This window comes from Xiphophorus couchianus, chromosome 7 (genome assembly GCF_001444195.1).
Source record: "Xiphophorus couchianus chromosome 7, X_couchianus-1.0, whole genome shotgun sequence".
Taxonomy (NCBI): domain Eukaryota; kingdom Metazoa; phylum Chordata; class Actinopteri; order Cyprinodontiformes; family Poeciliidae; genus Xiphophorus; species Xiphophorus couchianus.
In genome coordinates, this window is record NC_040234.1 from 8,884,011 (window position 1) to 8,898,680 (window position 14,670).

At 38.6% G+C, this 14,670-nt stretch overlaps 1 protein-coding gene across 6 annotated transcripts in view; it reads left to right on the forward strand.

Annotated features, from left to right (window-relative positions):
• cerkl (CERK like autophagy regulator) overlaps positions 1-14,670 on the forward strand; it is a 32,824-nt gene that overhangs the window by 13,830 nt on the left and 4,324 nt on the right. For 3 of the 6 annotated variants that reach the window (XM_028023283.1, XM_028023285.1, XM_028023284.1), the window contains exons 4-11: positions 4,924-5,055; positions 5,449-5,544; positions 5,673-5,736; positions 9,218-9,348; positions 9,425-9,499; positions 13,191-13,368; positions 13,564-13,629; positions 14,631-14,668. In XM_028023283.1, coding sequence (XP_027879084.1) covers positions 4,924-5,055; positions 5,449-5,544; positions 5,673-5,736; positions 9,218-9,348; positions 9,425-9,499; positions 13,191-13,368; positions 13,564-13,629; positions 14,631-14,668 — 780 coding nt within the window. The remainder of the gene's footprint in view (positions 1-4,923; positions 5,056-5,448; positions 5,545-5,672; positions 5,737-9,217; positions 9,349-9,424; positions 9,500-13,190; positions 13,369-13,563; positions 13,630-14,630; positions 14,669-14,670) is intronic. The other 3 variants (XM_028023288.1, XM_028023289.1, XM_028023286.1) reach the window with 2 other exon arrangements.

Consider the following 14,670-nt stretch of genomic DNA (forward strand, 5'->3'; position numbering starts at 1 on the left):
CATTACAAGCAATCATCAAATGAGGAGGTCAAAGTTGACACTCGGGCTACCATCGCTCCCCCACCATGGCATCAGCCTGACACATTATCGCTGGTCACCTGTCTGACTGTGCGTCTGTCTGTCCATCAAACCAGATTACCCCTGAGGCCCCTGCAGCAAAGTCACAACTTCTTCAAGGCTGCGTTATGGGCCTCATACTTACGCAGATGAATGGCTCGCAGGTCGAGTGTCAGCTCGAGTGGTCACACTGCAGATCAAACTGTGACGGCCTTTGTGACTTTAAACACCGCAGTGTAGGAGTCTATTTCTGTATGTGTGTGTGGATGTGAAAGGTAAACACAGTCAGTCGCTCTGCTGCTCTGCGGACATTAAGCCTATTTTCCAGCCAGAGGTCAGTATGAAAAGCCTATTGTTGCATGAATCTTGGTGTCGCTGAGTGGGCAGTCTCGCCGCCGCAAACACCGTCGCCACTTCTTAACCTCCAGGTCCGAACATTAAGTTGCACAATGGTGAGAAGAGAGCACCTTGTTTCTTGTTTCCAGAGGGTTTTTCTGTCCCGTTTGCTGCGTGAGGCAGCTGCAGAATGCTGTGCAGAAACTGAATGGCAGTCAGAGCTACAAAAGGTAAGTATTTATGCTGTATAGAGACTGTTTCAATACATGCAGTCAGACGACGGAATAATTGACTGCACTTGTTTAACAGCTGAAGAGACTTACAGTCCAGTGTTACTGGCGAAAGTCCCAGCAGTGATAATGTGTGGAGAAATATATTTTAACACCATGCTAGCTATAAGTTATGCACTATGCAATTTTTTTTACTGACTTTTAATATTTTAGTGGACAGAATCTATTTTTCTGATATCACTTAAATGCTCTTCACATTATAATTCAGTATGCAGTTTTTCTCTAAACCTAAAATTGCTTGTCATCTTTTATCATTACTGATCTTTAGCTTTGGTTTTATTTGGATTTTCTGCTCCGCCGTGCAACTTTAAGAAGCAGCTCCAAAACTAAGCAAGGAAGGCCTCACCGCTGTCTGTAATTTCTGCTATTGCAATTTAATTTAGCTGCAGCGACAATAGAAGAAGAAAGGTGGATCAAATCAAAATTTAAAATCTTATAGTTTGGTGTACCCTGAACTAAATTACTCAAAGTGCAAATGTAGCATTAGATATACAAGTACATTGTGAAAGTGCATAGAGGAGGGTTTTGTTGTTGTTTTATGACTGTGTTGTTTGACAAGATCAAACTAAAGCTCCAGTCATCTGCATGTATACTGGCCTCTTTTTAAAATACCAGAAATCAGTTTTTTATTCACTGATGAACAAAGAATGAATTAAATAAAGTAATAATTTTATAGTAGTTTTTCCTTTTCTTTTTGTCTGAATGGGGTCCTGAAGTAACAGAAATGTATCACTGATAAATTTATCAGTGATAAATTAGTACAATGTATCACTGATCATTTCCTTAAAATGTTTTTATCAGAACTTAAATCCACATTTAGTGTCTTTTGATCTGCCAAATGTTAAAATTTCCTTTGTTTTTCTATTTTAAATTCATTGCTTCACTATTTAAATAATTACAGAACATATTTAGAATGGATAAGTCCATATTAGATCATTTGTTTATTACAGGGTGTGCATTTTCAGGTGATGTTGTAAATTGTGTTCTTTCACAACTTGAACTACTTCAAGCACCTGGATATTTGGCGCCCCCTCTGGCAAGTTGGAAATTTCAGGATGGTGATTAATGGATGGTTGTTTTTATTAGACTTCCATAAACTCATATGACTGATCATAAAATTGAAGTTGGGACATATTATTCTTTCTCAAAAAGTTTGACTTTCTTGAACCTTCATCTTTTTCATGGTTGATGAATGAGTCTAATCCATCGTTAATCCATCATCTGAAAATAGAAATAATATGGCACAACTCCAAACATTTGAAGACATGGCCAAGAGTCAAAGATGTGACCAAGAGGCCTACAAGAGGCAACAAGTAATGAAGGGGACGTCGTCTTAAATGTGTGAGTTAGTCTGGTCAGATCAGATTGAAAAGGAAACTTTTGGCAGAAACGTAAAACTCTGTGTTGCAGAAAGCTAGCACTGGAAATACATTTCCTGCTATGCAAGAAAATGTTTTCTTCTTTCAGGAGAAAAAAAATAAAGCTAGTCAGAGTTGATGGGAGCATCTAAGGCTCTAAATATATTTCAAACCTGGTAAAAAAAAGAATAAAGAAATAAAATGAGCTATTAGAGGCAGCAAAAGACTTCAGATTGGGGCAGAGGCTGCCCTTCCAGCAGACCAGTGACCCTGAGCACCAGTGACCTCAGGTGGAGCCTCTGTTTTTGTCAACAGCATTCAGCAGTTGAGCTTCAAGTCCTGTGTCGGAAATTCAACACTGATCCTTGACAACACAGAGATTGTTTACCATGGCAACGGTTCGGAAAACCAAAGCAACATGCTACTGACTAAGCTCATCCAGTATTACTGTTTTCGTCTGTGGCTCCTGAATAATGGAGACTTAACAGCTATCCTTCATCAATTCCTTTTACTCATAAATCACAATGAAAGAAAATCTCAACAAAAATAAAACGCAGGGTGAAATACATACTGAAACGTGTCAGTCTTTTCCTCAGTTTAAATATTTCTAGTAGGAACATAAATTGACACCAGATTTTAGCAACAACCCAAGTAATCCACACATACAAATAAACGAGGGAGAATTTGTCCACAAAATTAAATTATGGGTCAAACATTTTAATGTCATGAAGATTTTCAGGAATACCTTTAGGCATTTGGCATTTTTTTTCCCATGAAAAGAAGTAATTCACTCAAGAATGGTCTCTTTGAAAACTCACTGCATAAAACTCCACTGCTGAAGAAAAAGCATTGTTTAAAGCTTGCTGCAGAACATCTGGACAATTTCGTGAAATGCTGTCAAATCAGAAGATCCCAATGTTGAACTCTTTTGAATCAATTTCACACACCTTGTTTCGAGGAACTCTGTATATCGCCCCAAAAACATAATGCCAAAGTATGGCATACATCGTACTGGCAGGCCTCAGGGAACTGAAGAAAGAATGAATGGAGAAATGTACCAAGACATTCTTAATAACAATTGGAAGATGAAACAAGTTGGAATTTCCAAGCCATTCAACTGTTAATGGCCTGACTATTCTCCAGCTAAAAGGCTATGAAAATAAGCAACAATCAGAGTGCATACAGAGGACCCACATAACCTTTAAGTTTCAAACACAATTTGTTTTAAATGAATGGGTCATGATCACTTCTGAGAAATTCATGTGACTTGTCTCCTCCTGCAAGAGACGGCTGGAAGTTGTCACTACCAGAAAAGGCGTTTCCACAATTTCATCAATTTCTGCAAATATATTACATATGTTTTTTACCAGTAGCTTCATTTGCGGACTAATTTGCTTTGATATTCTTTGGCCGTGTGGATAATTTTGGATTGTTGCTGACATCCGGTGTGAATTTGATCTCATCCCCATTAAGAGATTTAAGGTGGAAAAACCCATGACACATCTAATACTTATTTTACCTGCAAATAATATGGTGGCTAACCCGTATAAATAGAGATACAATAAAAAATCTAACAAATATTGGACAGGATGTTTAAAAACAGTGGGTGTGGCTTCTTGCACTGTTGGGGCTCCGTTGTGATGAAGGTGTCAGGTGGCTCCTCATAAGATCTCCGGAGAACCTGGACAGAACTATGGAGTGATGGTAGGAGGTGCACTTTGTGTGTGCAAGTGGGGTCATTAACAGGGCGAGGTCACGGCCTGTTGGGAGCAGATTATAGTCATGAGCTGGATAATGGAGCTGGTGTGTGTGTATTGATCTAAGTTAGTCTATGGGGATTCATAATGCGGTCTCTAAATCTGCCTAATGATGAGCTGTGTGGGGGGAGTCTTGGCGAATGTGTGTATTTTGGAGACAATCCTGTAAAACTACACACATGCACACGCAGTCTTTAGACTTGTTCATATTCAAGAAATGGGAGCTGTAGTCTAAGCTGTAAGAGTTTCTACGTGATTAACTTGTCATTAAAGAGTCGACTCTAGTTCTTTCTGGGTTGTTAGAACCAAATTCATTATTTATAACCAAAAGACGAATTCACTAAGCTGTGCAGTGTGCTCCCTTTTTACCAATGTTTTGCATTATATCTGCACTCCATTCACAAAGCAGATTGCACTAAATACGTGGAGACTAAATCTATTTAAGCACATCCAACAAGACCAGCACATTGGAACAGCATTTTTTAATCTCTAGTTAATATTTTAGATTGCTAAAGACATGGGAATGATAAATCCCTGTAACTGATTCATTCGGCGATAGTAAACGTTGAGTCATGTTAAAATAACCGTCCTTTTTACCGTGGCTTTTGTACAGTCATACTAAGAACTTGCAATTATATCAAAATAAAATGAATCCTGTTGATTTCACCAAATTAATGAAAGAGTTGGGTTTGGTTGCCCAGGGCTTTTTCAGCAAGTCCTCCTCATCCGGACTCCAAAAAATGATAAAAGGAATCTGGACAAATTATTTGATTAGAGAAATTATTTTGAAAAATATGAGGCACGCTTTAACAATTGAGTATAAGTTTATGACATCCCTCACCTGTTTTTGTTTTTTTGTAAACTAATAGTCCAGCTTTTTAACCTGCTTTCAACAGGCTGTTTATTTTCCACACAATCTGCATAAAGAAAACGGCTTTGGTTCTTGACAATTTGAAGCTATTGACCCTGATTGTAACTTATATAAATATGAGAGGACGCTGTTAACTCTGCAGTATCTTTTTCGCTTGCTTTAAACTCACAACTCACCTCCAGAGTTTGCTCAAACGCGTCGCAGGTGGCAGTGATGGAGGGGCTCATGGCGGGTGTATTCATGTGTGTGTGCAGGGTTCAGCTGCCGGCCCAGGTATGTGAAGGTGTTTATCAACCCAAGCAGCCACAAGAAGGAGGCCGTTCACATCTACAGAGACCATGTGGCTCCTCTTTTTAAGATGGCGGACATCCGCACTGACATCACAGGTTGGCTCATCCCGCTGGTTATCTCTTTCTACTACACTTAAGGACATTCAAGTTTAGTAATTTACTTTATTGTGATAAGAATCAGTTCAATTGCTATAAAAATGTGTTCTGTATTGGCATTAAACAACAACAACAACAATAAAAAAATGATATGAAATCTCTGTGTGTGCGCTTAAGTGTCCAGGTCCAAAGGTCAGAGCTAATGGCAGTTTCTGGTCGCTAGGTAACCTGATCCTGGAGGCGGAGCTAAGTCCATCTGTTATGACAGAGGGACACAACTTCCTCTCATCTCCTTTCCCTGTTTTTTGCCCTATTCTCATTTTCTTTTCCTCTATCATCTTCTCTACGATTCCTCCTCTCCTGCTTCCATCTCCCTCTCCTCTTTTCTCACAGCTACTCCTCTTCTCTTCCTTTCCCTTCTCTCAGCAGATGGCACGATATCCGTTGTCCCCCTTTTTCGCTTGGCAGCTATCAAGCACACACAGCCATGTACATGTGACCACACACATGCATGAACACTTTATCTTTGTCCATCTCGATGTCTCTCCATCTGCTCACCTCTCCTTTTTCTCCCTCTGTCTGTCCCTACGTGTCTTTCTTTCTGTCTGTCTCTGCAGTAACTGATAGGAAAGGTCATGCTCTCTCAGTGATGAAGGAATGCAAACTGGATGAATACGATGGGTCAGTTGTTTCCCTTTTATTTGTCATATCAATTAATTTTTATGAAATAAAAACATGTTTTGGAATTTAAGTTTTCTTTTTCATTCAAAATCTTGGTGGTTCATCCACAATTTTGTGTGAAAGACCATGCAAAACATTTTGGTAACTACCCCAAATGTTACCAAATGTTATACTACCCCTTTTTTTCATGCCATAGATATTTATTGGTACCAGGTACACGAAAAGAAGGCAGTTTAACCCGGCTCTGGGTCAAATATGGATCGACCCGTGATCATTTAGCATGACATTACATTTCATTTCCATCCCCAAAATTAGGTTACAGTGGTTAATGCCTAACATTAAAACTGAGAAAGAGTGAGTTAAAAACTCACAACTCACCTTCCAATAGAGGTGAGTTGAAACTTACATTTGCCTGATTACAAAACAAAGAGTATTTGGTTTGAAGGGTTGAAATTTTTATGGGTTTTTTTATGTTTTCTATGCCATGAGAAACTAATGATTAAAATAAACACATCACTGTTCAGCCCTGAAATATTTTACATTTATTTTTAAGCTAATTCGATTAACAAAATTTATTCTCAATATATGCATAACAGGATGTAAAATATCGTGTGTTTTTATTGCTTGTTTGGTTAAAGTGTGAATGTTGTGCACAGTTATATAGCTATACAGAGCTGTGCTCTACAATTAAGCCCAACATTTTTCATATTCCTGGCAACTATTCTTATTTAACAAAGATGTTTAGTTTTTTTTATAGAAATTGACCCATACATTTAAAAAAAATCATAACACAGTGTAAAAGTGCAATCAACTAAAAGATAAAAAAAAAATTGTTTTTGTTACCATTTCACTAAAAATTGCATCGTATTAATTATCCTTCTCATTAATTAGCCTAGAAATCTTTTAACAACCCTTCTTATAACCACTGAGCCGATTTTTGCATGTTTCTCTGGTGACGATCTTTAAAGTTGAAAGTCTTTCTTGCCGTTTCCCACTTTTCTTTTACCCCCTTCACAAGTTCATATGGGGCACTCTGACCGAGTCACTCCAAAACGTGTTTAGTTAAAACTCCTGGGTTATTTTAAGACATAACCCAGGAGTTATTTTGTGTGGAATTTACCAAGTAATTACAGGTGACTTTACAATTTATACAATAAAGTTTGATGTAGTTTTTTTGACCCTGTAAAAGCTATCTGACATGTCAAATCAGTTGAAGATGCAGCTTTGACGGATGTATGAGTTTGTGATGCACTGAAGTGAACCGTGTAATCAAACAGAGGTTTACTGTCGGAGGCTGACACTAAAACACACTGACCCAGACTGATCTCTCCCTCTCACACACAAACACACAGGTTACATGAATTACATTGACCTTGTTCCACTGCCTATTCCGCAGAAAGCTTTCAGAACTGTATATTCTTCAAGAACACTATCAAAACCTTGTGTTCTTGAAGAATATAAAACTTTTATGAAGCTCCCATCACTCTACCTGTGGTTGGGTGTATAAAGGTGTGTGTGTGTGTATGTGTGTGTGTGCGTGTGTCTGTAAGCAGCTTTTGTGCTCAGCACTCATAAAGCTTAATGTGCTTAGAGAAGATTAGCTCAGCGTTGCTAAGCTAGCAATGCTGCATTTGTGTGTGTGTGTGTGAGGCTTCACTGGTGAGGATTTGGTTGAAACCTACATTTGCCAATTAGGCTGACTGTCACCGTGGCGACCAGAGTTTCAGGTAATCCCATCCCCAGGAAGAGGGGGAAGGAGGCCGAGTCAGTTTATCTCCTATTTACTGCAAACACGAGTCATGAAGATGGAGCATCTCACTTCATAGTGCTATCACCACACTACTAAAGTTAACTCTTCTCTAGCTTCACACATCTTTTATATTAAATTTGTCATTTTATATTTGTGAAAGACAAATATAAACCAACCAAGGGGCCTTGATCACACTGTTGAATCATTCATTTTTGTACAAAATATAAGAAGTAAAAAAGTTGACTCAGCTATTAACTGAATTAATACACCGTGTTCCAAATTATTATGCAAATTGGATTAAAGTGTCATAAAGATTAAATTTTTTGTTGTGCTATTAAATTTATAGATGGTATTGTGTGTCAGGGCTCTTTGAATCACTATAATTAATTTCAGAGAGCTGGTTGATTAGTTTGCCCGGTGAGCTCAATTAAAGGAAATCTACTTAAGAAGGATGTTCCACATTATTAAGCAGGCCTCAGGTTTCAAGCAATATGGGAAAGAGAAAGAATCTCTGCTGACAAAAATCATCAGATAGTGTAGAGCTGTATGACAAGGTATGAAAACATTAGACATTTAACAAAAACTGAAGCGTTATCGTACTGTGAAGAGATTTGTGGCTGATTCAGAACAAAGATGGGTTTGTACCTTAACCAGAGCTCACAAGCAGAAATGGTCGCAGTGGACCCAGCCGTTTGTGAAGATTAATTTTCAAACAGACTTGTTCACTGATGACTGCTGTGCAATCCTGGATGGTCCAGATGGACACAGTAGTGAATTGGTGGTGGATGGCCACCACGTCCCAACACGTGGTGGTGGAGTCATGCTTTGGCCTGAAATCATGGGGAGAGAATCATTGGTCGGCCCCTTCAGAGACCCTGAAGGTGTGAAAATGACCTCAGCAAAGTATATGGACTTTCTGACTGATCACTTTCTTTTATGGTTCAAAAAGAAGAGCCGTACCTTCAGTAGCAAAATCATCTCTTTGCATCACAATGCACCTTCTCATGCTGCAAGGAATACCACTGTGTCACTGGCTGCAATGGGCATAAAAGGGCAGAAACTCATGGTGTCACCATCCTCCTCTGACCTCAACCCTATTGAGTTTTCTGACATCCTGCAAAGAAATTCAAGCAGAAACTTTCCACAAACTCACAAGTTCAATGGATCAAGAATTGTGCTGTGATATCAAAGAAGGTCCTATGTTAACATGTAACTCGTCTGTTAAGATGTTTTTGATTGAAATAGCTTTTGATTTTAGTACATGTGACCACTTAATGCTGCACATTCAAAGAATGACCGTTTGCAGTTCTTTATAATCCATAAAATGTTTACAAAATCTGCTGTGCATAATAATTTGGAACAGTGCATTTTGAGTTTTTTATTTTTGAAAAAAATACTGTTCTCCTGGGGAGCTTTGCTCAGTAAAATTTGATTTATACTGTAATAGTTCATGATTTGAAAATTATACTGACCATCATTTGCATTGATCACTTAAGAAAATCTGAAAAAATATCACTTGCATAATAATTTGGAACACGGTGTAAGGCTTTATTTAAAACCCTTTCTAGGTGTTATTAGAGAGTTGCAACTTTTTAAGATTTTTATTGGAGTTTAAGGAAGTTTTAAAGGTTTACAAAATGCCTTCACAACAAGAGCTTAGAGTTCTTTCTTGCATCTCTATATAAATCATCCACCTGTCCTGATGGAGATGTGTCCTCACCTGTCCATCAGGGTGGTGTGTGTCGGTGGGGACGGATCAGTGGCGGAGCTGTGCCACGCTTTGGTTCTCCGAGCTCAGCTAGATGCAAATTCTCCAGAAAACCCAGTGAGAGCAGCTCTGCCGCTGGGAATCATTCCTGCCGGTAAGACCTTTTCATGCAGCATAAACATGGCCGGACGTGCGGGAAGCTTTAGGAGTTTTCATTTTTGCCTCAACAGGTTCCACAGATGTGGTTTCCTGTTCAGTCCATGGAGTCAGAGATCCAGTCACAGCAACTCTCCACATTGTTTTAGGTACCGGCCCTTTGTTTCTAACTCAGACCAGGTCAGACATTATAGGCGGAGGGTCAGTGGATTGTTTTTTACAGCTCCTGCACACAATGTGATGTGTGTTTTAATAGAACAGATCCCATAAAAATGTGTCTGAAAGGGTGAATGTTGTTTACAAATCGCCATCAAACACCAGTGCAATATATTCACAATGAATATTGACTTGACTGTGTTTCCTGACTTCATTTGGCTTTGTTGTCAGGAAGTATGTTTGCTTTCTCTCCATTCTGCATCACCAGTTTGAGCATCTGTGTTAAATACACTCTATCTACTTTACATCTATATCCTCAGGTCGTTCGGATTGATTTCCGCCCGCAGTAAATCTGTTGTTAAATTCAATTTATTCAAAACGTCGAGGTGAAAGCCAATCTGGAGCTCTTATCGTTTCTGAGCTTCGATGTGATTGGCTGTCGTTCCATTTGAGTGGCGAAGGGACCAGAGTTTAAAAAAACAACAAACATGCAGACAGATGGTGGTACTGGACTCTGGAGGGAGGAAGCCGACAGATGTCCGACTGTCGGATCAGTTTCACTAAATCACAGGTTTTCCCTGCTGCTTGTGGTCCCGCCCCCCCACTGACCTCTCCTCACCTCTCTCCATATCCTCTCAGGTAAACCTGTCGGCCAATCGGTTTGAAGCAAGGCATGTTGTTGTTTTTGTTTGACAGCTTCGGGTGAGATGGTTCATCATGCATAATTAATACTGGTAGCTGGTGTGTGTGTGGGGGTGTGTGTCTGTGTGTGTGAGAGAAAAAGAGAGAGAAATTGGGAGTATTAAGTGACACTAATAGGAGTAAAATTTGAACAACAAAGAGCAGTCAAAGTCAAGCAGAAGGATTTTCCCACAAAGACGAACTGAATCAGGCTTTTATTACCACAAATCTGATCTGAATTTACTCCTAATTTGCTGATATTTCACCCTTGTTTTTTTTAATAATTCTTTTTATTAATCTGTAAAACATTTTTTACAGGTCATCAAACTTGGTTTATTTCACTCTGAACCTTGTCTAATAACTCAAAGACCTATTCCCAGACAGCTATTTCATCACTCAATGAAGCTCAGTTGTTTCTTGACTTAACCTCTTTGTTGCCGTGACACTAAATGTCTGCCTGGTGTTAAGCAAAAATGTTCTTTTCCACATTATGTCACACTGCAACCATAATCTTCAATGTATTTTATTCTGATTTTATATGACATTAAATATTGTATTATTGTAAAGTTAAAGGGAAATAATTTCAAAATATTATTAAGTTTTCAACATATTTTACAAGGAGAAATGTAGAAAAAAAAGTGTCTCGCACACACAGATATATAGTTGTACATTGAGGTTGTAGCGAGCCGAAATGTGAGTTCTTCTACACGGGACTGTCTGTGTACAGTTATACAGTCTTATTGTTGTAATTTTTAAACATTGTCAGACTACCACATGTCCTGGACCCCATGTTGGATTGGGGATTCACAGTGTTGTCTCAAAGTCGCGACGTTCTGAGTTCAAATCCCAGCTGAGGACTTTCTGTGTCAAGTTTCCACCTTCTTTTACACTTAAAAACCTTGATGTCAAGTTAATTTCTCTCACTTAAATTACTCTTAGCTCTGGGTGTGTGTCTGTGTGCATTGTTTTTGGCCTTGAGTGTGCTTTGGTAAGCCCCTGTGATAAAGTGGCAGCCAATACAGTTTGTCTGGCCTTTTACTGGAGATACGCACCATGCCCCCTGTGACCCGAAACGAGACAAAGCAGCTTTGGAAAATAAATAGATTCATGTCAAGCCTATTTTTCCTGGGCATTTGAAAGTCTTGGGAACTTATAAAGATACAGCATTTGTTTCCCATCTACATTACTATTAATATAATGTGAATGTAGAAGATAATATTAGTACTTGTCATTTTCGGCGTGCCCGCCCGATCGCTTCTGCTCATAAAAATGTGTAACGCAGGCCTAAATATTATGAGGAGGGATGGAAATGTTTAAGGTTAAGAAAAAGAACATTCCAGATTTAATTTAATTTTTTCCGTTGTTTACATTGCTTATAAATATTAGACGAGCCTTTAAAATGAGCTGTAGGTTTGATCTCGGTGACACACTGACCGTGTCAGCTTTAATCCCACTCAACACACGGAGCTCCACTAACACACTGACAACAAGCCATATGGCGAGGAAATCAGATTCAGCCAGAGAGACAGACAGGCAGGCGGTAGGACAGACAGGTGAGTAGACTGCAGTTCAGTAGGTTACGGCAGGTATGTGGCCAGATGGCACGCTCCGTGTTTGTGTTTGGTACTGAGTGTGTGTGACAAATTGTGTACACCCATCTGGAAGCTAATCGAGCATTTTCTCAAAAGGACGCGTTTATGAGTTCATATTAAATGGGATTCTTCTTACTCCATTTGCTTTATGGGTTTTTTTCTTCTTCTGTTTTGCCGTCCTGAGGTTGTTGGAGAGGAAATCAGGAGCGAGGTTCTGTGTTAAAGCATTTTATTTGGGTCACTCCACGCATGAAACCATTCCAGGAACGAAGTGAGACCAGAAGGCGCACTTGTTTGAGGTCAATATTAGTGGCCATTGCTTCCTCGCAGCTATATTTAAACATGGCTCCTGCTATTGTAGTTTTTTTTTTTTTTGCTGTGAACTGGTGGCAACGTCAAAGGTGGTGTAAGTCGAATTTCAATCATTTCTGGGACAACATTAAAGAATAAATATGACAAGTATTTTGTAAAACAATAGAGGACAAAATAACATTTTAAAATCTGAAAAGGTTTGTAGTCAACTGTAAATAAAATCAGTTGCAACCAATGACCTTCAAATGCCATTTAATTATTTATTTAATGATTACAGATTCCAACTGTGTGGGATTTAATCTAAATATTAATCCAGCTGTTCTGTGAAGGCCTCAGAGGTTTAGTAGAGAACATTACAATAAACTTATTAATACATTGTTATTCAGCCAAACTCAGCCAATAGGTCCATGCTGGAGGGACTGAAGAGAGTCATCACCACAGGGAAGCATGGTGGAGGCAGCATAGTGCTGTGTGGTTCCCATTCAGGAACAAAGGAACTGATGAGAGCAGGATGGATGGAGCTACACAGAAGACAACTTTGGAAAAACAAACCCCACTGAGGCGATGAAAGACTTGAGACTGCAGGAGGTTCATCTTTCAGCAGGACAGCAATCCAACACAGCTACTGTGGAACGGTTCAGATCGAAGTATATTCATGTGATAGACCTGAATTCAATGGAGAATCTGACAGAATTTTCTGCTAACAAAAATGGGCAACAACTTGAGTGTATGCATGTCCGAAGCAGGTGGATACTTACCCCAAAAAACTTGTCTCTTCAATTTTCTTTCCAATTTTGTCTCACATAATGTCCACAATGAAAGAACGTAATTCAGTGGTTATAATCTGACAGTCGTTCAGCTGGTGTGTTTACTTTTGCAAGGTACTTTTCTGTTCAATTTTTCCACGTGAAAATTCGTAACCATATTCTGCTGATTATTTATAAGTTTCAAGCATTGGTCCTCCGTTTTAGGTTAAAGGCTTTGCTTTGTGCTTATCAAATGCTATTAGAATTCACTGAGAAGAAAAGGCAACAAAATGACGGATCAGCGATTTCTTGGAAATGCTGCCGGTCTGAATGTCTCTCCTGTCTGTGCTCAGGTCACCTGCAGCAGGTGGACATGTGCAGCTTCTTGTCCAACGGTCAGCTGGTGCGTTTCGGATTCTCTGCCATGTTTGGTTTTGGTGGCCGGAGCTTAGCAAGGGCAGAAAAGAAGAGGTGGATGTCATCGTCACGGCGACGAGAATATGCTGTGGTGAAGACCTTGGTCAGGCTTAGGTGACACATTTTCTTTTCTTTCAGTCATTTGAATGTTTTACTTCATAGGAGGAAAGGATGACAGTATCAGTGACAATACTATTTGAACATTTTTATGGTCCTGTTTTACATCATAAATGAATAAAATGAAGTTAATTTTTGTTATGGCAAGCTGAAGTGTCATGAAGTGTTTCTTTTGCTGTTGGTCTCCCTCAGGCCAGAGGACTGCCAGCTGTCATTTTTACCTGCAAAAAGCTCAGGAAGCAGCTTGTTTGGACAACAGTAAGAAACATTCATCGATTTTCTTAATAGTTTTATGGGAAACAGAGAAATCCTAAAACATTAACATTACTGGACTAAATAATTTTTCCCTGTAAAAATATTTTTAGAAATGTAGACGCTGTTCATCGTCGTCACTGATCATTCCAATGTTTAGTGTAGAATGAAAGCTAAAATTTGGACAAGGTAAGAGCAGCTGTGAGAGGTCTGTCGGTCAACTGCTCACTGATGAATTTTGAGTTTTACGCAGTATTGTTTTCACACCACTTTCTTATCGAAATTACACAATCTGTATGAAATATCCCGAAATATTTGAAGTGAGAAAATGTTTAAAAGACATATAACATATTTCAGTCTGTTATTTATTTATTTAATACTGTTTATTATGTTTTTATATTATATTATTATTATTATTATATGCAATTTCTTTATTCCTATCAAATATAGTTTGCTTAATGTGGCATTTTAGGTTTTCAATAATAAGGGGAAACTGTCACCACTAGAGGTCAGTGTTTTACATTTCTGATGTGATGCGTTTTTGTCTTACGTAGTGCCTTTACTGAAGCAGTCGAACTCTGTTTCAACCATGACTTCATTTCACAGTTTACCTTTTTATTCACTGTTGCAAGAAAATATTTAATTGATAAAAAAAATTTTAAAAATGTAAATACGATTTTGATCAACCAGTTAAAACTGGATTAAATAGACTAAATGGATAAAAGAAACAACTCTTTACTGTTAAGGAGATCATTTATACAAAATATAGAATATTAAAATGTGTCTCTGGTTAGTGATGGGTGTTTATGAAACAGTTTTTGCAGATCTGAACAGTAAAGGTTAAACATCTACTTGTATTCCTTGTATTTGTGAAGTTTATGTTCAAAACTAGAACAAAGGCTTCATAACTGGTTTAATTGTTGTTTCTCCTCCTTTCTTTTCTTTGTATATTTATAAATGTCTGTGAACACACCTTTTTTAAACACCTTCCCTCGTCCATTTTCTAGAGACCAGGACGAAGATAAAGAACTGGACACAAAGTCAGGT